Source organism: Channa argus, chromosome 2 (genome assembly GCF_033026475.1).
Source record: "Channa argus isolate prfri chromosome 2, Channa argus male v1.0, whole genome shotgun sequence".
NCBI classification, from domain to species: domain Eukaryota; kingdom Metazoa; phylum Chordata; class Actinopteri; order Anabantiformes; family Channidae; genus Channa; species Channa argus.
In genome coordinates, this window is record NC_090198.1 from 17,401,168 (window position 1) to 17,426,227 (window position 25,060).

The 25,060-nt window shown below is 37.7% G+C and overlaps 1 protein-coding gene across 8 annotated transcripts in view; it reads right to left on the reverse strand.

Annotated features, from left to right (window-relative positions):
* Window positions 1-2,325: 2,325 nt before the first annotated feature.
* The window catches only part of nhsb (Nance-Horan syndrome b (congenital cataracts and dental anomalies)), a 47,105-nt gene continuing 24,370 nt past the window's right edge, over window positions 2,326-25,060 (reverse strand). Inside the window, exons 2-14 of one of the 8 annotated variants that reach the window (XM_067496031.1) lie at window positions 14,420-14,572; window positions 14,188-14,324; window positions 13,735-13,782; window positions 12,918-12,962; window positions 12,782-12,820; window positions 12,419-12,481; window positions 11,937-12,129; window positions 11,351-11,482; window positions 10,620-10,772; window positions 8,646-10,307; window positions 7,113-8,552; window positions 6,759-6,900; window positions 2,326-6,609 (exon numbers count right to left, since the gene is read on the reverse strand). In XM_067496031.1, coding sequence (XP_067352132.1) covers window positions 5,976-6,609; window positions 6,759-6,900; window positions 7,113-8,552; window positions 8,646-10,307; window positions 10,620-10,772; window positions 11,351-11,482; window positions 11,937-12,129; window positions 12,419-12,481; window positions 12,782-12,820; window positions 12,918-12,962; window positions 13,735-13,782; window positions 14,188-14,324; window positions 14,420-14,572 — 4,841 coding nt within the window. In that variant the 3' untranslated portion in view covers window positions 2,326-5,975. Of the gene's footprint in view, window positions 6,610-6,758; window positions 6,901-7,112; window positions 10,308-10,619; window positions 10,773-11,350; window positions 11,483-11,936; window positions 12,130-12,253; window positions 12,274-12,418; window positions 12,482-12,781; window positions 12,821-12,917; window positions 12,963-13,734; window positions 13,783-14,187; window positions 14,325-14,419; window positions 14,573-20,785; window positions 21,082-25,060 lie in introns of those variants that run through there. The other 7 variants (XM_067496033.1, XM_067496027.1, XM_067496026.1 and 4 more) reach the window with 7 other exon arrangements.

Consider the following 25,060-nt stretch of genomic DNA (forward strand, 5'->3'; position numbering starts at 1 on the left):
TCTTGTTAATTGAAATGTGACACAAAGCCAACATGGTACGTACAAACGGATGTCCATTCCAGTGGTTTACAACCTTTCCTTGGGAGAAAAAAATCTTTAGCATAACATAACCCAGTTTGCGAACCGTTGGCCTACTCAGTCAAATTGATTCCTAGTGTGTCAACATAATTGATACATAAGACAAACAGAATAATAAGACAGGAATGTTAAATATAAAAATGTAACAGAATCACATAACAGATAACAGAAAAAATAGAGAATAAGACTTGAGGTCTTTGTAGTCTTAGTTGCTTGTGTGTGAGTGTGTGAGAGTATGTGTGTGAGAAAGAGAGAGAGAAAGAGAGACCCCAAGGGTGATTGGGGGGTAGGGGGTTGTCAAAGCATCATGCACATCTTATTTAAGTAAAGTGACAACCCTATAGGAAGTATTGTTTAAAAGATCAGCAAGTTCAAACAGCTCATCATCAGCATTCACAATAACCAGGCTCATTATGTCTCCTTTTACACATTCTAAAATTGGTTTAGGTTGTTTTCAAGTTCTCAAACACGCTATAATCATGGCATTCTCCATGTCAAAAGCTCTATTAATAAACAATGCTCCCTATTATGAAATCATGGGCTAGTTTGTATTGCTAATGTATTTAATATGAATATATCAAAAGTACGCATTCAAAATCAAATGAAGGGCTTTACTTTAAAATAAAAACTGTAATGATGAATTTCTGGACCTAAAGCTTCACGTTGGATGTTACATTTATATTTTTATAAATATTTCAAATAGGGTTTGTCATATCTATGTAGCTTAAATAAATGCTAAACTTAGAAAACAAACATTCCCTTTTATAAAGTAGCCTTCACTAGAGATAATTGTAAGTTGCCAGTGCACTACTGAAAACAGTATAAATCTTTTACCTCTAGGTAAATTAGGAATACCATATAAAATACTTTTTAAAGTAACAAAACTCCAAATATATTGTCATATATATATGTCCGCACTGCGCAGCCCTCTTTCTCAACAGTTTTCCATGGCTCCAGGTGACTTGAGCCTTTGATTTCTTGAACAAAATATCCAGTTACATACTGTAAGTTGTGACGCACTGGAAAAAATTTGGTAACGTTACTTTTTATTCCACTACTTTTACCTGTCAGCATTAGTTAATAGTTACTTTGCAAATATAACAAAATATAATGAATTGAAATACCATATATTATTATGAATTGAACTACGTGTCAGCAGTGGTTAAAATCAGCTCTGTGTTTACCAACTGCTAGTTTTTAAGTTTTAATCCAACTTCAGAAGGATTTGATGTGATATCTAGCATAACGTCATTTTGTGTTGGCAATGGTTTTGTCGCATCATCCGCAGCAAGTGTTAATTCAGTTTCACTCACCAACAGAAGTGGGAAACAAAAATTCAACATATAAGAGGGGAAGAGGGGGTGTAATTATCATGGGCTCATTTGCAATTAAAGCAACAGGCAAAGAAACTGCTCATTCTGAGGATTGCTGCAACAGACGGGGAAAGGGGGCCATGGCATATAATACTTCTTCCTTAGACCTAGGGAACTGATTTAATTCAGTGAACTGGTAGAGGGCAAGGGGTATAATACAAGACCGTTAAGCTGCTAATTTACATAATCACTACTTGTCATTTTTAGAATTATGATAATTATAGGCCCTTGTCATCACACAACCACCCTACATTAACCAAATCAAGACCACAAGGTGCAGTTCAAAGTCCTAAAAAACTTCTGTGTCTTTCAAGGTCAAGTCTAAAGTCTTGTCAAAGCAAGATTTTTTTCAGATATGAGTCATGTTATACAATTCTCACAAATACTAAGTTTTGCAATTACCATTTAAGGAATTGACATTCGAATGTTCTCCTCTGAAAGTTAGTAAATAAACCATTTAATGCTGCATAGTCACAGCAGTTAAATATTCCACGGGTTTGTGCAAAGTATGCTAAATTATTTTATAGTTTCCAAGAAATGACTAATTAAATAGTTGTTTTTACATAATCAATCTTGGGCTAAGTTTAGGTTTGGGTAAACCTCAATTAACCTAAAACATTTTAAGTCTTTTGCCTTAAATAGAAGTTATAGTTACAACTTCATTATTAGAGAATTCATTGTTTTTGTGTTTGGCTATTCTTCAAATCAACCAGATTGAATCAGACATTTTGTCAAATGCCAGACTCCTCAGAGACATTCAATTCAGATGGGGTAGTGCCATCTAGTGGTGGGTTTCTCACATGCATTTGGTTCTTATGGGGAGGAAATGAAATGTCACACAAAAGGCCTTCAATTTCAATGCAGTCACATTTATTGGCTTTTTTCTATGCACAGTCACTAAGCAGCCGGATGAGCTGTTAAAATGAATTAGATATTGAATAATGGAATTTTCACAATGTTGTTACCCCCCAAAATAAATACAAGTGTTGCACAGCTCCAAAATGTACAAAGGCTTGGAAATAATTATGTAAACTTTGAAAAAAAAGTTTTTATTTTTATCTTTTATTGATTTATTTTACAAAAGAAAACATTTTCAAGATTTGTTTCTTTGTAAAATGTATTTACAGGTTTATACAAAAATACAAAAGCGATTGAAATCTGTTAAGTCCTAGCTAGTTTAAAACATGGAGCTTGTTTTAAATAGTTACAATTTGTCTTCAGTGTCTAAATTTCTTTCTGTTATCTGTCACATATTTTAAAGTACATTTAGAGTTTTTCAATACTGTACACCTTTGAAAAAAAATATCAGTGGTTGCTGTCAAACTTCCTATTAAGGAAAACCAGACACTGGAAATTGGCAAAAGGAATCTATAAATATAGATTGTTGTTTTCTTGTGTTCCCAAGCTGTCGAGACTGAGGTTGGAAAGGGCTAAATGACAGCTAAACTTAGGTCTGCATGGCCATATCACAGTTTTTCTTTATAATCAAACTGTGTCAGTCATCCATCCAATGCTTTAACCAGTGAATAAAACAGTCTTAGAAAACTTCTATAGTATATTTTCCAGGTACAGTACAGGAAATTATACTGAACTTTTTGTATTTCATCCTTTAAATTACATATCACAGAGTTGCAGTTTTCAAATATTTCTTATGTAACAATTTGGCTTTTTTAAAACATTCCATAGTAAGGTTTGGCGAGAACAAATCTAATGAGTCAAAAGTAAAGTCAGTGTGTTTTTAAATAGATCACACTAGTTTGGGGTCTGTTTTCAACAGTTTTTTAAAATTTGTATCCTATATTTTATCTCAACCATCTTTGCCAGATATGCACATTAAACAAATTCAACCGTTACTCCTGGAAAATATTTACTTACTCACAAATCTTTACAGCTCCAGCAACAGGACCAAGGACAAGAAGTGATTCTCACTCTTGACAGATTCTCTATCATTTTCTTTACAGTTTTTTATATGTATGATTGTCCAGTGAGTAGATATACAGTACAAGATAAACCCCTGTTTGTGGTCACAACTATACAGAACAGAATTAGCCAGAGAGTTTGTACATGTATAGAACACATTATTGAACTTGACATTTCAATAGAAAATACAAAAATCTTTCCTATGGTATGGAGACATCCCTCAGATAAAAATAATGATATAATGGTGTCCTTCTTCTTCTTCTTCTCTTTTTTTACTTATTGCATGCGATAGAAAACACAACAAATAAAACAACAAATAGGAAATTGCGCTTCAGCAATATGGGCATGATAGATGTAAAATTCTAAAAATCAGTTCACAGCTTTGTACTTTCTCCATCGTACACAGTGTCAGTTCTGCAATTCATATTCGCTGAGTTTCCAAGAGTTTTGTCTATCTATCTATCTATCTATCTATCTATCTATCTATCTATCTATCTATCTATCTATCTATCTATCTATCTATCTATCTATCTATCTATCTATCTATCTATCTATCTATCTATCTATCTATCTATCTATCTATCTGTCTCTCTTTCTGTCAGTCTATCTATAGCATTTACAATAAAACAGTAATATGCTTATTGAGGTATTCACAGAATACAGTGAATGGTTTATTGAAGTACGGTCTCTGAATATACGAAGTATATGTTGTGTTTGCTGTGGTAGGCAGGTGAGAGTTCAAACTTTCAACTGATAGTTTGGTTCTGTAACACACTACTTACTTTACATGTGTAACATTTATTGGAAGGATGAGAAAGATTTAACAGCAAACTTTATGCCCCATTCTTAGACAAGGTTGCAGCAATGCATTGGTTCTATTGCTGACTTTGAAATACTATTAGTATGTAGTCCTTTTCTCTTCTTGTCTCCTCTCTTTCATATTTAGTGATATGAAGTTTGGAGGGTAAGACAAAATGGTGTACACCAGCCACTGGGTTGAGCTTTCACCTGTCTAATGCTACTGGGTCAGTGCAAATGAAGGAGAGGCAACAAGAAGAGGGGAACAGTATACATTGTTAAAATTTGTGTGTAATGTTGTCAGTGAGACCTGTTCTTCTTTGCTACACTCAGGTTGATTCCGTATAAATTGTCTGCTTGATGTTTTATATAGATATGACTTTTTATACTCAGTACAAATATACATATGCAATTTGATTAAAAGATATATTTTCTTTTTAAGGAATATTCTTGAAGAATCATGAAGTGCGAAACTGAGGTTTGTTCCTAGAAAGCTTTCCAAATTAACCTCCCCAAAGCATTTTCACCGTCTGCACTCAATGGTATGTTTAAAACTGCTTTGAAATACACTTTTCCCACTTGAAGTCAGCACAGCAGGATTGATCAGCAGCTGGAAAAGCTTTGATCAGTCCAAACACTAAATTTCAAGGTTAGGTTTACATACCTATGTGATTAAGTTCTGGTGGAACATGGCACAGGTCAATGTACTATAAGTGCAGAGACTCTGCTTACAACCACCTCTAGTAGAGAAAGGCCACTGTGCGATTGTCCAAAATTAGCCAGTATCTTTGATAAAAGGGCCCCATCTAGACGCAAGCCCTTCCTCTTTCTTGTTAGACAAAGCTTGTCAAATCTGAAACAAATCAATTTAGATAACTGGCAATGTGGTACAAATGTCGATTAAAACCATTCACAGTGAAAGATTAATAATTCTTATAATACAAAGGAACCACAAAAATGTTGACAGAAACCAGGATCTAGGAGATGTTTCCATATAGGGTCATGCAACATGGTGAAACTTTATCACCATGTTCTGAGGCGCAAGTTTACAAAAATACATGCATCATGGTATCTTTTTGGATATAATTTATCTGAGGAAATATATGATTGGCTCTGTGTGATATACTCTCTATGCTAGGCCTGCTGTTCGAAATATATTAGATAAGTTGGTGCTATGTTGAGATGATACTAGTAAATTCTACAATGAAACAAACCTTGCATGTTGCAAGGAATATCAAGTGTGGACTCTTAGAATTCTGGATGATGCTTTGGGCACCACAAGTATATTACATTTTATGAGAATTTTATGTTTTAATACGAAAGTCCATGTCCATGACACACACGCAACCATTCAAAATACATGAAATAGAATTATCAATGGATGTTAAATGTACTTTTTCATGCACACACATCTTGTCTGTATTTCACTTTCTTATCATAATTTACCAAACAATTGGGACCATTTTTATTTTTTTATTTTTTTAAAAAGACAGTTCAATCAAAATAGGTCTCAAGTCTTGCTTTTTATACTACAAGGGGAGTATTCTTTTGATAATACAATATTTAGCTATTATTCTCAAAGTTTTCATAAATTTCTTTTTATGATTCAGTATCCCACAACACTAAATCCTTAGTATAGTATAGATGCAAAAATGAGTGCATTTTAGCAACAGTCAGATTTTAGGTGTCACCAGCATTATACTGTTGGCCTTGTTGACACACCTGTCCAACTTTAGAAAAGTAGAAGGGACCATTTCAAATGTAAAACAAACATAGAAATAGAGGACATTCCTCATAAGGTCGATTTTAGGAGGATCTGTCATCATGGGGGCTCCCGTCTGAATTTTCTGTCTCCCCTTCAGAAATGGCTTGCATGGGGGCTGTGTAGAGGCGGCTACGTGTACTGTAGCGACTACTGTTGGCTACGGGGGGGATCCGTGAACGTCCCTGTCGAGATGCAGCTGACATAGGCAAGGTTTTGGGGGTGAAACTCTCTGAGTTAGCCCTAGGAAAAAGACCTGGTATATGGATCGGGTCCAGGCCAGAAATGGGGGGCTCCTGTAGTGTGGAGGGTTGCTCCTCAACCTGTTTTACAGGCCCTTCTGGAGTGGACTCCCCTGGAATTTTAGGGGTGATAGGGCTCTTCAGAATCTCTGTAGCTGACATGCGATAGCTAGAATCAGACCTACTACCTTTCTTCAGCAACAGGAGTTTAAACTCCTCATTGGATGTGGTAGATTTCTTGGCGCTGCGGTAGATTGGCACTGGAGCTCGTTGTGATACAGCAGCAGTTGCTAAAGTGGCTGGGATGTTGAGTGGAGGAGCTGGTGGAATAATTACAGTGGAGGCATTACCAGAGGTCACTGGTACTGTAGGGCAGATACGGGACTTCATGTTTAAGTCTCCTGAATCTTTACGGCCCAGCACCTTTCTTTTGGATCTGAATGAGAAATCACATTATAGTCCTAATAAAGATATGTACAGTTGCAGGAATAAACACTTTATAAAAAACTTAAGGAACATAAGTTGAATTGCCACTAAAATCTGACAAATAAATCTACAGTAGACTGCTGGTAAAATTTACAGCACCTGTGTATCATCGCAAACAGGTCCTCAGTTGTACGCGTCTTGTTTGGTGATGTGATAATAATGTCATCATCCACTTTGGTATCATCCATCAGAGGGGAAAGCGAATTATCACTTGGTGTTGAATCTGCAGCACACAAAATCCCTATCACATGTCATCTGGTTGTCTGATCATTTAATATATAGTTGGTAAAATTGGTGAAACCTTACTTAAAATCTTGCTGTTTATAATGGATTATTTAAGAGTCAACAATCAATTTTTGAAGCAGCTGTTTATTTTCTATACTTTAGTAAATAGCAGCATGTTACTGTGATAAATATTAATCGTTATGAAAGAGTTTTAGTTTAAAGGCTTACCTTTACTGAAGTAATCTTCTGTGTCAGGAGTGGTGGAGTCATCTTTGCTCTCCTGTGGCTGCTGCTGATGGGCACTTCTGGTAGCACCTGATATCATTTCCTCCTCTTCTTCCTGCTGTTCCTGTCCTCTTTTCCTTGCATCGCTGATTATATAAGAATGAGATGTCTCTATTGTGGTGCCAGGCACTTTGACTGGACTAGGCCATGGCCCTGAGTCTGAATGGGATACCCCAGCAAACTCATATGCTGGGGGTGGAGGATGGTCCAATCGTATGGTTCCTCTAGCACATGCAGTCCTCGGCAGCTCTTTCTCCTGCTCTTCCTCCTCCTCTTCTTCGTCTTCATCATCATCATCATCCTGGGAGAATGATCGCTCTCCCAAAACCCTAAACTCAGGGTGTGCATGAGATGACTGTGTGAGCCCTCTGAACTCTGTGTGTGAATGAATATGTGTGTGCAGATCCACAGGTGAGGGGTGGGGAGCACGTGGCACAGGGCGATGCAAGGGTGAGCTTTCCTCTGAAAGGTCTGATGATGGGTCCATCCGTGTTCTGAAGGCTGTCATAGCCCAGAAGGTTCCAGGCCCATAGCGGTCTTGCCTCAGCAGCAGGCTTTCATAGGATGGAGGCCCATCAGGGTGGCGGCCAGGAGGAGGTGGCTGTGTGTGTTCAGGGGAGGAGATGTGGTCGTGAGCTGGGGGCCTAGGAGGTGGTCTGCGAGGAGGGAGAGGTCTGGTGTTAATTGGTGGTGGAGCCAGAGTAGATGCACTAGGTGGACATTTGGGTCTTGTAGCAGTCTCTGGTCCACTAGCCTTTTCTTGGTCTGTAGAAGTACCACTGTTTGTAGATTGGGTAACAGAATTAACCTGCACAGGACGAAGAGTAGATGGAGTTGTTGGCAATAGATTGGAGCTGGAAATTGTTGAAGAAGAGTTTGAACTTGGTGGCAGGGTGGCATTTGATGCCTCAGGAGCCAACAACTTTGTTCCAATTGCACACACATTTGCAACTCTGTGTTTGCTGTGGTGGAGTGTGTGTATGTGGTGTGTCCGGTGCGATAGTGTATGTCTGACAAAGCCACCATGAAGGACATTAAGATCTAGTTGAGAAGGTGGAGGTGGGAAGTCTGGGTCTCTCTTATAGCTAGAGGAAACTGAAGATCCATCTCTTGGGAAGTGCTGCAGGGAAGAGAGAGAAGACTTCCTCTCTGGCACTTTTGGCTTTCTCTTGCAAGTTGAGGGTGACAGAGGACCTGGGAAGAATGCTGCAGATGATGAGGGCAAGGTGGATGTTGGAGTCTCTGATTGGCTGGAATAGCCACTTGATGGTGAGGCAAGGCCAGCCAGCTTCTCAGGTGACCCAAGTTTGAACTCTCCAGGTGGCAGAGGTGGACTGTTTGCGCTGGTCTCTGAAGCCTGGGCATGGACCTGGATTTGGGTCTCTGTGGAGGAGGAAGAGCTGTCGGGTGACTTGGTACACTCCATTACAGTAGTACCTGTGGCTGTGCTTGAATTGGACATAGATGTGTACTCACCATTGTTGGACTTCAGCTCAGTGTTGTGAAGCCACAGGTCTGCATAGTCAGATTGCACAGCACCCTCATCTTTAAATGAGTGTGTATCTGCAGAGCTGAATGACACAGGTTCTACCATGTCCATGGTTTCCCCCAGTCCCATTCCCCAACTTCCCAATGGCTCTGCCACTAAACAGGATGTTTGTAATGGTTCTGGAGCACCTTCAAGTTCTAACTCCAGTTCCAGCTTCATATCAGTGGAAGACAAAGTAAGCTCTTGTTCATTAACTGTCTTTGGTTGATCCTGATCTGCTTGTGTGTCAGTTCCAACATCAACACTACTACTCGCCTCCTTCAGTGAAGAGGTCCGTTTGGGTGGTGGAGGTTTCACTTTCGGTTTCCTTAGCGGACGACAGGTTCTCCCGAGGGTCATAGTGCCTACTCTAAAGTCAGCTGAAGGCTGAGGGTAAACTCTTTGTGATGGTGGTGGTGCCACAGTGTTGGAGTGACTACAGTCAGGTCCTGGGTCTGCATAGTTATACATGTGTCCTCTGTAAATCTGATTACAATCCCCAAAATGCACAGAAGAAGAGTAGAAACCATCTGTATCACATGGGTAATGGGAGCCAGGCTCTCTTTCATTGTTACTGGTCTTGCTGTCACTGAAACTGGTTTGATTCTCTAGATCTTGTTTGGAGCTGTACTCCTGCACTAATCCATGGCTCTGGATCAGGTTTTGATTCTGGTCAGGGTCTTGGTCCTGATCAGTCTGATCTTGGTCTGGTGGGTATGTCCACTCACCCTCACTGGCTGTACTGACCCCAGCATCATCCAGCTGGTCTGTGGCTGAGGATGTGAATGAACTTGACCTGTGGCCTTGGCCTTGGGGTCTGAGGTCAGAGTGGTATGAGGGATCCAGGGAGAATCCCTCATCAATTGCATTGGGCACAGTGTTCAGTGATAGCTCTGAGTCGCAGTGGGATGAACCTGTCAGTGGTGGAGAAGAGGGAGGGGGTATGGTTTCAGATGTCTGAGAGGGGCAGGTGGAGCTTGAACCACTCCAGTTTCCACTCGATGACTGGTGGTCCTCCTTGTGGTCCACATGGCTGCCCAAGACTCCTGTTGTAGACACAGAGTGAATAGGGCTACTGAAAGTGTCTGAACTAGATGAGATCTCACAGCTGCCCATGTCTGCCTTGCGTGGCAAGCGAGAACGGCCCCTTTCCATCCAGCTATGCTCTGGGCTCCCTCCTCCTCCGCCCCCTCTGTCTCTTTCCCCAGATCGCTGCAGTCTTTTTAGACTTCCAAGTTGTAGGGGTTCTGGGGCTGCCTGATCATCTGTGCTCTCCTCTTCATCTTTCATCATCATCATCATCTTCAATCTTGGACTTGGGCCAGGTGGAATAAAATCTTCTGCTTCATACGGCGACAACTCATCCTCCTCATCATCATCATCATAATTGTCATCATCATCATCATCCTCATCACTGTCCATCAGACGTCCACCCTCACGGGGAAGGCTACGGGAGCGCAACCGTCCACCGTGGGCTGCAGCACTGGTATATGTGGAGTCTGACTGGTCACCTAGGGAAGAAATGTTCCCTGTTGAATGGGATAGAGAGGCAGGGATTCCCTGGTGGCCACGTTGAGCACGGATACGCCTTCTGGAAGGAGCAGCTGTACCTGATGAAGGGAAAACAAAGGGAAACATTTTTATTTCATATGGGAGTCAACCGTGTAGACTATACCAAATTAAATAAATAATTTTACATACATTTAATTTCATTTAAACTTTGATGGATCTTTTTTGAGGATGAAAGTAGTTCTTCACAAATTTAGCAATCACAGCCATTTGTTATTTTATTTCTATTAACAATGACTTCAGGAATCTGCTCAACCAATTTATAGCACAAGTATGGGAGCCTGAAGGCAAAACATAAAAAAAAAAAGGACCAAATAAAATTGTCTATACTTGTGGACATGCTCAAAACCTACATGCTATAAGGAAATCATCTGTCTGGCAGCCAGAGTCACGAGTATGATGAAGGCGACCACAGACTGAGAGATCTTCCTGACAGAGAGAGAGTTGGTGCGGGTTGGCATGGACGATCGCTGTGCGCTCTCTTGCTACGGGTGATTCATCTGAGTCTGAATACAAAGAGACAAAACATGTTGAGTGTCTAAAATATCACGTACAGGCAATTGTTAAATTGTATCTTATTTTTGTAGTTTTGGCCATTAGACCGTATTGTAACGGAGAAACACTTTTTGCAGACCAGCTTTATAGCAGAGAATTGGGCTCTCCCTGTCTCATGAGGATTGATTATTAACACCTTGTCGCTTAGCTAATTGATTAAAATATAAGCTATATAATTACAAATTTGAAAAGTATCTGAAATGCAATTTTCCATTGCATTATAGAACTGCAGTCATCTATGAGTGGGTCAATATCACAATACATGAGGTAGCTCACCAATAGCGAATACAGTTCAGGTAACAGTGTTAGTTGATTGCCTAGCATTTTTGTGTTGTATGTGATCCTTGCTTTTCACTAATCTCATGTACTCATGGCTGTATCAGACAGGTCATCCCATGCCTTCATCATAACAAATAAATAAGTAGTAAAACCAATACTGTAGCAACAATTGCCAAATATACAAAGTTCAGTCCGAAACAGTGAATAACAACAAGTTGGTCCTTCAAAGAACAGGTGTCCTATAGCATACCCATGTCCTGATGTACTCTTTTGGGTATTCCAGTGATGGTCTTCCTCCTCCTCAGCTTCCGCCTCCTCTGTAGAACTGACTGGGAATGAACTAGAGAGCAACGTGCACTTGCTTCCCTGTCAAACCCAACTCCTGCAATAACAAGACAGATGCTATAAGCCATATACAAATCTTAAATATATTGTATTAAAGTACAGTATAATTCACAATATTTGGTAGATAGGCTTGCTATGTTTAATTTTTTTGTTATTTTATTTGTTTTTTGGTTTATTTCTATAAATTTTGCTGCTCATTCCCATATTGTCTAGTGCAGATATTTTCAAAGCTTATGAGGGTGGACTGGTGGAAGATTGACTGAACATACATGATCTAGTTAATCAGCTGTGGATGACGGTTGTTAGAAAACCAGTAGAACAGTGGCACTCACGGTACAGATTTACAGTATGTACCCCTGGTCTAATGGCTATTGTTTTTGATTTCATGCAGATAAGCTGAATTTGATTCCAATTTGGGAAAAGTTAGTAAGTAATAAGAAAGCTGATGTTGCTGTTTCCCTTTTTTCCCTATATTGTCTTCTTGATCCTACCTGTGACATTAATGGGGATGATGCATGAGGAAATGGCATGAGAATCAGCATTTGTCTTCTGATCTGATGGCGGGAGGTTTTCCTTGGACCACGTTGTTTGTTTATCCTGGGTTGAGGAGGTGGTGGGAGCTGATGCTTTGAGTCTGTGGCCTCCCAAAACCTCACCACCTTCGCTTTCCCCCTTGGAAGTAGCCTAAATGAAACAAACAGCAAGCAGCAACACTATTGTGATAAACACTGATACAGTCCTACAGTTTTGAAACATTAATCAATTGGACGTACCAAAGGTAAAGTGTAAAAAGTAATAGACATTTTACCATTTCTCTATTATCAGGAGCTGTGGAAAGGTACAGTATTTACAGCATCAAATATGGTGTGGAGAGAAACTATCAGTACTGTAAGTAAATGTCAAATTAATTTTTGAACAACTAATGTGATAAGGGGGACAAACAGAAAGCTAAAATAAAACAAACTCTTGATACCTTTCTATTCCATGGAATGAGGATGCAACCTTCAATAGGGTGTAGTGAGTAAAAGCACTCAAACTATTAACAAAAATATAACAAAAACAAAACAACAGATGACATCAATCAAAAAGATTCAAGAATTATAAAGAAAAAGTCAAAAATTGAAGGGTGAATGACATGGACAATTTGTTTTTGTTTTTTTCCAGTGTCAACAATCTTACAACATCCTTCACTACAGTAAACTACACTAAACCCACATTGTCCTATTTTTTACATAGAGAGATCAATAGAGATATTTTAAAAAACTGTATTCAAAACTGTACACTAAAAAAAACATGAGTTACAATATTTGGCAGTACATATCGGCATCTTTCTCACCTTTCTTTGGATGGTCTGGATATCTCTCCCTGGCCTCTCCTGTGGCAGCAGAAACAGACACACAGTCAATCAATTTATGCCAGATGTGCAAACACAGATAAAGTTCTTATAATTAAGTGTTACTAAATTTTCTTACTTTTCTCTGTATGGTCTGGATCTCTGTTTCTCTCACTGTCCTCTCCTTTAGGTGATCCAGAAAGACAGAAATCATGGTAAAGTTATTATCAAATAAAAAACTGAATATTCTATACCTATAATGTACACAAATTAAGGCTGAGGAAATTAAATGATTAATATTGCAAGTAATATATGCAATTTTTGTGAAAACAAACAAAAATCTCTTTTGTTTTCTGATAATGTGAACAGGCAGGTTTGTCTTTGTAGTTGGCTCAATATAAAGATGGCATAGATGCTGGAGTATCCAAGGGGTCTGAAATACGGACTTATAGCTCAATATTAGATGTCTTTATGAATCCAAAAATTTGGATCCCACCCAAACCAGACATGAACCCAACAAAACCAAAATGACACCATAGTGTAATTACATGATAACCAGTTACCCTTTCATTTGGCAACAATACCAACAGCGCCTTAGGGTTGCAGTTACAGTGTAAAAGGACTGCTGAGTCAGTCATTTGTTCATGTTCCATCAACTACATAAAATCAGGTTTGCATTTCATGGGTATATGAGGAGCACTTTTGTATGTGTTAAATAAAAACGTGACACAATTCAGATGACCTGAGTCAGTTAGGGCACAAATTTAAAACTCATTTACACCCCTAATATCGATAAAAACAACAAATAATAACAATGAAATTTAATATTGTACTGAAGTGAAATATTTTGTGAAGACACACAACAGTAGTTGTACACAAGTGAATATAGGGGAAGTCTTACATGAGGTGTCTATATGTTAGACATGAACAGACACACAGACATATTTAGACTTTACCTTCCTGGGTTGATAGTCTAACTCTCGCTCCCTTTCTGCTCTCTCTTGCTGCATGGCAACATCAGAATGAGGTATTGTATCAGTTTATTGTAACACATTGATAACAATTGTAATATATAATTTAAAATGTAAAAAAAGTGTTGTTCTTTTGAATGTGACTAATGGGGTTTCATCACTATTTCATACTCACACAGTGTCCATACTTGGTATTTTATAAAGTTAACTTTGGTTACATCTATAATTTCTGCAACTGTACCTTATTTGATGCGTTATGTAAGTCATATGAACCTATTATTTATTAGCTGACAGGTGTGAACTGCTTGATACAAACATATATTATAGTTAAGTGTAATTTAGTTGATAGCATGTAAAGTAAAACAATTCTGAACAACTGCCCACTTATTGGTTGCTTGCATATCATATTTTCATTTGTGGACACTGTGTTGCTCTTACTGCTCGTGCCAGGCGACTCCTCTGTTGCCGGCGAATGGTGTGAGGTGAAGGAAATGTGGGCATAGGTGGTGCCACTGAGATAGAGATTGTCACCCTGTTTCGCTCCCGACTTGTGGAACGCTGGCACTGTTGTTCATCTGTGAAACCAAAACACACACATCAAAATTCACAAAACTCTCATACGGTTCATACACGACATAATGCAACTGTGCACACTGGATCACCCTCTCACCTTGGTGCAGGTCTCTGAGACTGAACTGAGCATTTCTGTGCAGCTCCTCTAGACATGGTGGTCGGGTGCAAGGGTGAAACACATTGTGTTGCTGGTGCCATGGAGCCTGGTAGTGAACTGAAAGCTTGCTCTCTATATCCAAGTTTGACACCGCTAAGAGGAGAGAGACAAATGATATTAAAGGTGATGACTGATGAGTTTCCCTGATGACAGTTAATTTGCAAATATAATTTATTTCTGTTTTACACATATTACATCAGTGTATTTATCTTAGGGTACAGTATATTGCATATACAGTAGCAGTGTGTAGACCTTTTACCAAACTTTCAAACCTTTGTGCAATTCAATGACCAAATGACTAGATCACACAAATGATTCAATGAAAGTAACATAAAACATCAGTATCTTTAGACCCACACCACAACTCCATGACCATGACCATATGATTAACTAATAGATCTAGGAGAAAAAATCTATGAATGGCCCGATCCCTGGAGTGGCCAAGGCCAGATCTCAATCCAATGAAAATTTGTGGCTGGACCAAAAGACTGTTTACTCACAAACCCTTTGCAGTTTTGCAAAGCAGTTTTTCAAAGAAGAATAGGGGAAAATTGCAGTCAAGAACTTGATTGAGACTTATCAATGCTGCAATTGTTGCCAAGGTATATCTAATAAATACTGACTTGAAAAGAGTGAACACCTCTTTCTTAGTTTATGTTACATTTTTTTGAATAGATGACGTTAATTTGTAGAAATGTTTTCACTTACAAATCAAATCAATCCAATTAGTTATATTAAAAAATGGGAAAAAAATTTAAAAAATCACCAAGACACACTGTTGAGGGCCATTTACATGTCAGAGGAATGTTGTAGAAGCTATATGTCCTCACCTAGCAGTTCATTTAGTTTGTTTTTGTATAGTCTTTTGTTCGTTTTATGTTTTACTGTCCAAAGGGCAAAAAATATCAAATGTGTAGCTCAATTGTGTTTGTGCATGTATCACAGCAGTGCTACACACTTAATAGGAACTTTCAGTTTTAGTTTTGTTTTTTCCTCACATTATTATTATTATTATTATTCCTGACATTATTTATTTATTTATTTTTTTACTTTTTCCATTTTTCCCTACAAATACAATAAAAAACAAATACTTGTTATATAGCACTTCACATACAAAACATAAATTAATAAAGTAATAGTACAATAAATTAAAAATTTGTTCCTAAGACATAAAAAGAAAATAAATCACAGAAGACATAAAACCAGGATAAACAGAATAAATGACTTTTAAATAAGTCTGCTTTTACATGAGAGCCCCTTTTTGTAATTTATGTGTCAAAAAAGGTAAGTAGTACTAGTAAGAAAATAAAGTACAATACAATACAAGATGTACCTGTAATTTAAGAAGCTGGTTCTTCAGATAGGAATATATATGTCTCTCTCTATGTCATATATGTACTATATGAGCTAGATAACAGCACTGAAAAAAAGAACTGCAATAAGTGGCTTCAGGCCAAGTTTTACAATTTACCAACAGGCAGTTTCCTCACTACAATAAACATCTAACAATGACCAAAATAAAAGAAAATAATCTATAAACTATCAATATTGTATAATTAATATACAAAGGTCTATTAAGACGCTATTTTTGGTGACACTATGAACAATGTGACAATTGTTGGTTTTTCTATATTGTACAGTTGGGTGCAAACATTGTGCATCCCCTTATGTTATTTTACGGAAAAATTAGTATTCATTTTTGTTCCATCAACATTATATTTAATTCACAATTTTACTTCATTAAAAAAGTTCATTTTAAATTAATTTATAAAAGGGCATACATTGCGCTAATTGTTCTTATTTTACTGTATCTTTTTATATACTCCTTGATCATTTTTGTCTCTTCTGATGATGAAGAAACATTTGTACTAGCTGATGTAAATTGAATATTATGTTGAGGGAAAAAAAATGTTCTTGTCCTTCTGCCATTTCAGAAAAAGGGGAAGAAAACTTTTGCATCCAACAGTACACAAGAAACAACACAAGACAATGCCATGACATGTCAGCAGGTGGCAGCTAAACCTACCTCTCCCTTGAAGCTCAGCATACACAAGCAGACTACTGTAGATGTTGGCCCTCCTTGTTTATTTCCATTATTGCCACAGTGGACTAATATCAGAAAGCACAAAAATCCATGTGCATTATGTATCACTGAGAATGTCAAAATTTCCTAAAATTAAAACAATTGATTTTCATACAAGAGAGAGAGGAGGTTTGTGATGATTCATCTCTCTTATCTACTCTCAGAACCATTTAGCTTTTATTATGAATTCTATTTCTTCTCTTTTACCGCCCAATCCAAAATGCAATTGTGTCCTTGAAAGCCACACTTTAAAACAGTAGCCAGGCAACCATTCATCGCTCATCAAGGCTTGCATTTGCCTGCATTTAAATCAGCAAGCTCACATTAGCAGCATTTGACAGATTTTAACTTCAAGTATAAAGGAGCACAGGGGGCCAACTTATTCACTTTAAACAAACAATTACACAGCTTTCTGCTCTATTCTCTCACTGTCACACAACAATTAAGTCATTGTCTTGTTTTGTGTATCACACCTTATGACTGTCATTCAGAAAAAATAAAAATATAATACAACCAGAAGATTCTGTACATTAGATTTTAAGGAAGCCCAGTGAAAAGTGAAATAATTTTAACACGAAGATCACCATAAAGCATTTCTGTCTAAAGATTGTGCTTTTATCTCTAAAAGCTAAATGATGGGATGTTTAAGGAAAGGAGGCCCTTGTGTCTGTTGTCTGCTCATTAAACCAAAATATCTTGGTACTTTGATGGACAGAAGTAGAATATTGCTAAACTTTGAAACAAAGGAGATTCTTTGAAATCAGTCTGCAGAAGGTGCTGACCTAATTGTTGTGACACAGTTAAATTAGTGGATTTCTTCCTGTGGCTTTTCCCTGCCAGCCCACTTGTTTTACTGATCTTTCTTCTCGTTTTGTCTTCCATCTCTTCCTAACTGCTGCTGTGAAGCCATATTCTTATGTCATAATCATCAAATTGTACTTTTGTTAAGATTGCATTACTGAGCAGCATGGTCCTCGCTTTTTTCTGCATTTCATTCGCTCTCAGAGCTTCATTATATATATTTTTTAATTACATACAGTTCCCCTCCAAACATGTTTAGGATGAGTAAAAATAAAAATAAAATATTCAGCTTTAAATATTGATTTAAATCGGATTTTATTTTCTACATAACAGTTCAATAATTGGTTAAAAACTATTCTCTCCTTGTGAACATGCAAACATAGTCCACCCATCCACTATCTAAGCTATTTATTCCGCTATGTTTAACAGGGTTGCTGGAGTACAACCTGGACAGGTCACCAGTTTACCCCACGGCGGACATGTAGAGATAGACAATCATTCAAACCTATGGGAATTTCAGAGTCACCCTTTAACCTAACTGCATACCTTTGGATTGTGGGAACAAACAGATACAAGCACGGGGTGAATATGCAGAAAAGCGACTGGCTGGTCTTCAGCCAGCTCTAAGCACTACGCCGAGAAATGAATTCTCTATGTATTTAGAAATTTGTGGAAGTTTCTGCATCACACTTGTGTACTGGAACAACACTGACTGATTCTTCTTAATCTTCTTATTTCTTACTTGTCCTGTAAGACTAATTGTATAAACTATAATAGGCTCTAAATGACCAGTGAAGACTGTATTTTTTGTTTAAAAAGATAAGTCAACATGACGACCAAGGAGCTTTCTAGAGGAGAAAAGAAAGCCAATCTGAAAACATGGCATTGAAAAAACACTGGGCATAGCCAACACAGTAATTTGGAACAGTTGATGACAACACAAACAACCTCCACATAGTAGGGGTAAAGGTATCACAATCAAGTTTGGAGGAAAAAAAGGATCTGCTCAAGATCCAAAACAATACAAGCTCATATGTGAAGCAGGGTGGAAGTAGTTTCATGGCTTCGGTTGCATGGGTGCTTCTGGATTAGGCTCATAAATTTTTAATGATAGCATAATTCAGGGTGGCAGTAGAAAACAAATCGAGGGTTGTACAGAAATATTTTACTAACAAAATTCATAAAAACTAATTAGGAAGGATTTCATTATGTAGCGATGATCCAAAACACTGTTAACTCATCAAGGACTTCATCAGAGAGAAAGCGGGAGGGAAAATGCTGAAGGTTTTATACTCGCCACATCAAACACCACCCTTTAACCAGACTAAACATGCATTTCTACTGCTGAAGAGGAGACTAGAGGGAGAAACCTCTCCAAGACAAACAACAACTGGAGGCTTCAGTATAAAAAGCATATAAACATAAGAATTCATTAGTTTGATGATGTCGTGAGATGCAGGCTTGATGCAATTAATCCAACCATGGGATATTCAACCACAGGTTAAGTTTTATATACTTCAGTTTTCCTTAAACAATCTGTTCCACTAATTTTGATTACTTAAATTCTGGGTCACCTGATACAAAATGTACTCATTTTGATGTTGTTTAATGTACTGAGTTATAAATACCATCAAATTAAAGCTGAAATACCAATCCTTGGTTACCCTACACTGTAAGTGTACAACAAAAACAAATCCGCACCTTGGTAATGACAATGACCAGACAAGACATGGTTGTCTAACTCTCTTCCTGCCTTTTACCCATCATCCCTCTCATTCTTACTGTATGCCTCCGACTCTGTTTCACTTTGAAATATGGAGGTGCATTTTCAGCAATTGACGGTGTTATCATCAGTACTTGCATGCCAACACCACCAAGAAAGAAGTGGAAGGGGGTGTTACAGTAAAAAAACTACTAACTATAGTAAGGTAACAATTTACAGGGTACACTAAAAATGTGTTTGGAAGGCTTGGCTGATGTGGGCTTCGTGGTTTCTGACACCTATAAATTTATAGGCAAAAAGAAGTGAAATAAGAAAGACAATAAATCCTAAAATAATAGACATTTTACTCAATTTCATTACACTTAAGCAATCAAATGCTGTGGTGTGAGTGTCAGTAGTGGACCAAAGCAAGCCAGCTAAAAACTCCAGCTCTTAAAAAAAATTAAAATAATTGTATAAACAAATTATAAAAATATCTTCACATGCTTTAGTATTGTTCCCAGGTTATGGTACAGCTATATTTTTTGTATTCCCCTCTCTGGCTCTTTCTCTCAACTCCAGATGTGAGGGAATGTAAGTCATTAGTAGAGAATGTATTAGGCTGTATCTGGGTCAGGCAGCGGACTCCCTGTGGCAGTAGCTGCAGAATCTTGTCATAGCAGACAGCTGTTATATAAGAAACTCTCGCTGTCCAGTTCTGCAGAGGAACAACTATACACTGTTAGTGAAGCCACAATGGCTAAGCTAAGCTGAGCATTATGCACCACCTTTTGTACTGTAACAGTCGCAATGTCCATTTTTTATTGATATCACCAGTTTGGTTTAGCCACATTGCTTAAACTGCTGCACGTTTTGTAGGAATAACAATTTAATTTTCAGGAATATTAGTTTTAGAGTAACTCACTACTATCTGGAATTAACTTGCACATTTCAATTATCCGCCTATATGCAGCTCATTCAAATCAATCACACACTTTTTGATAGTGTTATTTATAGTCTGTATAATCGTGTTACATTGCATAAAAGCTCCATGATGATGAGCCAACTAGAAAGAATTTTTTGAGTAACATTTGTACAGTCAATTAAACAGCACAAATAGCAAATAAATAAATAAGTCATAAATCACAAGTTTCAAAAATGCAAATGTTTTCTGACCCACCCACAGTCTACAACTCATATAGATTCAGTTTATAGTTGGATGATATAATAATCTTCTGAGAGGTTGTAGCAATTAAATATTGTATTGATTGATTAATTGATTGCTATTTGACCCTAAAAATACTCAATGTTTAATCAGCTATCAAAACTGTTGCAATTAGTCCTCTCTTCACAAACACCATTTAACTATCAAAACATATATGTTCTCACCATCAAATTACTTAAATATTAAAAGTGTGATTGACATATTCAGTCTTAAAGGTTTTGTTTTATTCATTTCTATTACAAATTATATTCTATAAAACTGATTATATACATTTTCTACAATTAAGCAACAAACTTAATGTATTTGTTTGGAACTGGCTAAAGTGTAATCTTATTAAAATATGCTGCTGTGATGATATATATTTATATTATAACTTTGTCATAGTGTAAAAGCATCACAGTAACCCTATGGTCGGAATTCAGTTTTAATTAAAAGTAATTTAACAATAAATGTTAACAGGAACTGAACAAGTGATAAGAAACACAGTGAAAATACCTTTGGATTGGACAGGGACACACCCGAGACCGAGGCAAGCCAAAGCCATGGTCAGCAGCTGTCTACTCTCTCTTCCTTTTTTTGTCTTTTTTGTCTTTCTCTGTCGCTCCCTTCTTTGTCCTGCAGACTCCTTGTCATCCGTGCCACAATAACGGCACTTTATTTATTCCTGCAGACATCCCTAAAACATTCCTGTGCAAGTCCAACATCCAGACTGACAACATCTGCAGATGTAGACCCGCCCCCTTCACCTCCTCACCCAACCACCTGCTGTCACTGCTCTCTCCTCCTTTAAGCCGACCCAACACTGTCACCGAAAAGAAATACTCTGGTTTAGAGGATATGTGGACTCTGTACTTTGGCCTCTGAGCACTACATCACAGAGCGGGGGAAAGGTGAACCTATGCTTCATCACTTTCGTCTTTGTCCTGTGTCTGTTGTTCACCCTTGTCTGTCAGTGTCAGATGGTAGGATCCCGCTTGGGCATGGCCCGTTCCTGACCGTAATCTCTTTATGATTCAGTAATATGTGGAGGGAGGGGGCTTCAGCTACAAAGTATTAACGTATTAATCCGCCACATGCTGGGAATATATATCACGTGCTCAGTCCTTTACTGCTGCCACTAGTGTGATGGTCTACTGTAAGAGTGTGAGACTGTGTTTGAGGAAACATCTAAGTTTTTGCTGGTGTCAAAATTCATTTTTACACATAGTTGATTAACAATTCAACAATCTGATCATTTAAATCTTAAAGCAAATGGATGCTAATATTGTCAGCAAGAAAGCTTTTTCTTTGCATACACTGATTATTAAAAATTAACATTACTATGTAGTTTTTTATATAATGAGCATGACACACACAGACAGAGACATGTAGAGTATGTAAGCGTGTAATCTTCTGTAATCTGGAGCCCTGGCAGTTCAATTACTTTGCTGCCGTAGCAGGGAGTGACACAGACACGCTGAAAATATCTGAACACATATGAACCCACCATGTGTTTGCACACACTTTGACACAGTGGAGAACATCAGCAATTAAACAGACGGGAAGACGGCTGTGAATATTAAATGTAGGGATGCTTCTCACGGCTTGCCTCAGTTATTTACAGCAGATTTCCTAAACAGGCCTGACGGGAGGGCTTTAATAGCTTGTCGTCCCTGGGGTTTCTTCTTAGTTGCGATATTGAGTGATCTATGAAACATCAAAGACCTTTCAACCGCATATGAACTGCATCGTAACCTGAGCTTCTTGGATAGGACCCTAATGGCCTGTCTTGCAAGAGGAGCTTAGATCGAATTACTTAATCAGTTTCATCTTCTAAGACACTGAAAACCCACTTTTACAGACTTATTTCTATGAAGGGACTGTGCTCAGTTGTCCTTTTATATTGTAGTTATTGGCTCATGATAAGTAAATATGTGTAAAATACTTGTACTTGTGTAAACATTGGTATCTACATTACAGTCTGTTTGTCCCTAACCACCTTCTCTCAAATTGAATAAATCATGCGGCGTTTACATTCCTTCTCTCCATCCATCTTTCCCCAGCTGCACACCTGCACTATTGTTTAGCTTCCCTCTTCCTCAGTCCCTCTATTCTGCCCGTCTAACATGAGCAACATTCATGTTATAACAAGTGTGCAAGTGTGTTTGGGATTGTACGCACATTTGGATTTAGGCCTCTCTGTAATTCCTAGCAGAGGTGAATCACAGTGTCTGAAAATAAAGCCATAAGTCTTATTTATAGCATCAACTACGTCACAGTGAAAAGCCAGAGAAAATATCAACAACGTAACAGCAGGTTAAATTTTCAGCGGATTATTTCCTGGTTTTGCACACACTGTCTACCCAGCATTAAAACTGCATGTGTATTGCCCCTTAGTGGCACACCAAGAACACTACACATATTGTAGTTAGTGACAGTCACATCAGTATTATTGGGAGTGTTTTTACAAGCGCTGCCATGTGTTTCTTGGGTGCCTTCTATATGTTAAGAGCGAAAGATATGCCTAGTAAAAATCCAAAGTGTGTGTGCCGCACAGTATTTAATAAAGCAATTATTCTGTGAAATAAACAAACTAACAAAAAGAAACATTCTTAAACGTCTCCGCTATATAGCCAATTGCTGGATTGTTCTTCTCAATTTTCTTCTAAAGGGATAATTCAACATTTTGGTAAATATTCTCTCATCTTCTTCTGGCGGTCTGGCATTTTGAAAACACGCCTTAATATGTTGAAAAGATTGAACCCATCTTCAAATCCGTATGTGACATTTAAAGGTTAAAGTAAAATTATTTTAATTTGTTGTACTGTTGTAACAAACAAGATATATCAAGGTAATTCATGAGCTTAAGTGGTTGTGATAGGTAAATTCTGTTGGACTGAGGCAGACTATTTTTTTTCCCCTCTGTTTCCTGTCTTGATGCTAAGCTAACTGGCTTCTGCCTGTAGTTAATTATTCTTGTGCAAACACAAGCTAGTATCAATCTTCTCATTTAGCTATTTGACATAATTTTCAAAATGTACAATTTCTTGATGTCAAGCTACTTTTATTTCAGAATCTTAGATTGAATTGAAAATAAGTTTAACATTTTAACAAAAGTAAAAATATTTGTAATTTGGATTTGCCTATTGTCACTTCCATACATTTTGGGTTTTGGTGCACTGCTAAATATAAACATGTTCAAAAACAAAAAGTGCTGAATTTCAAAATAAAGTTTCACTAAATATTTTGCAGCTATTTAGAAACAGGGAGATTTGCAGTAGTAACATCAATGCAAGGCACAAAAATATTAACAGAGCAATACAAAATCCCACAATAAACTTCTTTGACAGTAGATACATGGTTAGTGAGAGAAGCAGCAGCAGGAGATCAATTTCTCATGTTTCTCATGCTTCCACTACACGCTCACGCTTTTCAAGGCGTCCATATTTTCCCAGTCCTCATCAATATTGCAGCACTGTTCCTAAAGAAGCAGTTATCAGGGTATGGTGAGAATAACAAAGTAAACTACAGGAAAATATTCCTATCGTGTTCTATTTGGTCAATGATAATTCTAGCTAATCAACTTCTTCTGAAAAGAAATAAGATATAAAATAATAAATGTCATTCTCTGGCTGCCCTTTGCCATTTGGGTAGGCTGCACAATAGTTGTTGTTTTTGTTTGGCAGCATCTACTGTGGGACCATGTTTGACTCTACATTTATTGAGAGAGGTCTTCACCTCTTAAAATATGTTACGTTGAAGCCACAATATTTAGGATAACTTCCTTCATTTTATTTAAGGGGGCCAAGAAACAGAAAAGTATTTCTTGAGGAAATAAAATGGGCATTAGATATGGTGACACAGTTGTAAGTGGTAGAATTTATTTGATTTTTCTGCTCTAAACATGATCTCTTTACTTATAACCTACTCTATAAATTTAGTATAATCACCTGACCATCAAGCTAAAAAATCTCTCATTAATTTAATGTAAATTATTTTTCCAACACAAAATGAGAGGCAGACTTAGCAACTAGCCGCTGAACACAGTGGAGCATTTAACAGAAACCAGACATTTGCTTCAGGAGTGAATGGAGACAAAAAGTGAGAGTGAAAAGTGGACTTGGGTTGCCAGAAACACAACTTCAAGTGAATGCTAATGTTGCTTGGTTTCAGCTGGATGAGTATCTAGGCAACTGTTTGCAACAAGTTTGCAATAGTAAATTAATATAATAATGTAGCACAAAAATCTATTAATGCCGCTTTATGTAACTTTACATATAGTAGTCTAGTTTAATGCAAGTAAAGATGGTGGCAGAGTGTGTCCTTGTGTGTTTTCATATTGTCTGTGTGTGTGTGTGTGTGTGTGTGTGTGTGTGTGTGTGTGTGTGTGTGTGTGTGTGTGAGTTTGTGAATGCTTCAGCCATGTTGGTGGAATGGCACAAGCCATCGCCCATGTTATTTTTAACTGTGTGTCTCCATAGTAACGGGCACATAGGCAGGGAGGGGGTGGGGGGGTGATCCCCTGCTGTGCGTGTGTTGAGGAAGACTCATGTCCCTGGTCATGATGTGAATGGGAGTGTTTGTGTGTATATAGGTGCATGCACATCTGAGTGTATGTAAGTGTGTGTGTGAGTCTGTTAAATAGACTTAAAAACCTTTAAAGTATATTATTTTACATCAATATGTTTTATTGACTGAGCTTTTTGTGTGAGCATGAAAGATGGACAGACAGTTAAGAGCATGAGAGATGGACAGAGATTGAAATATGGAGAGAGAGAGGAAAAAAATCAG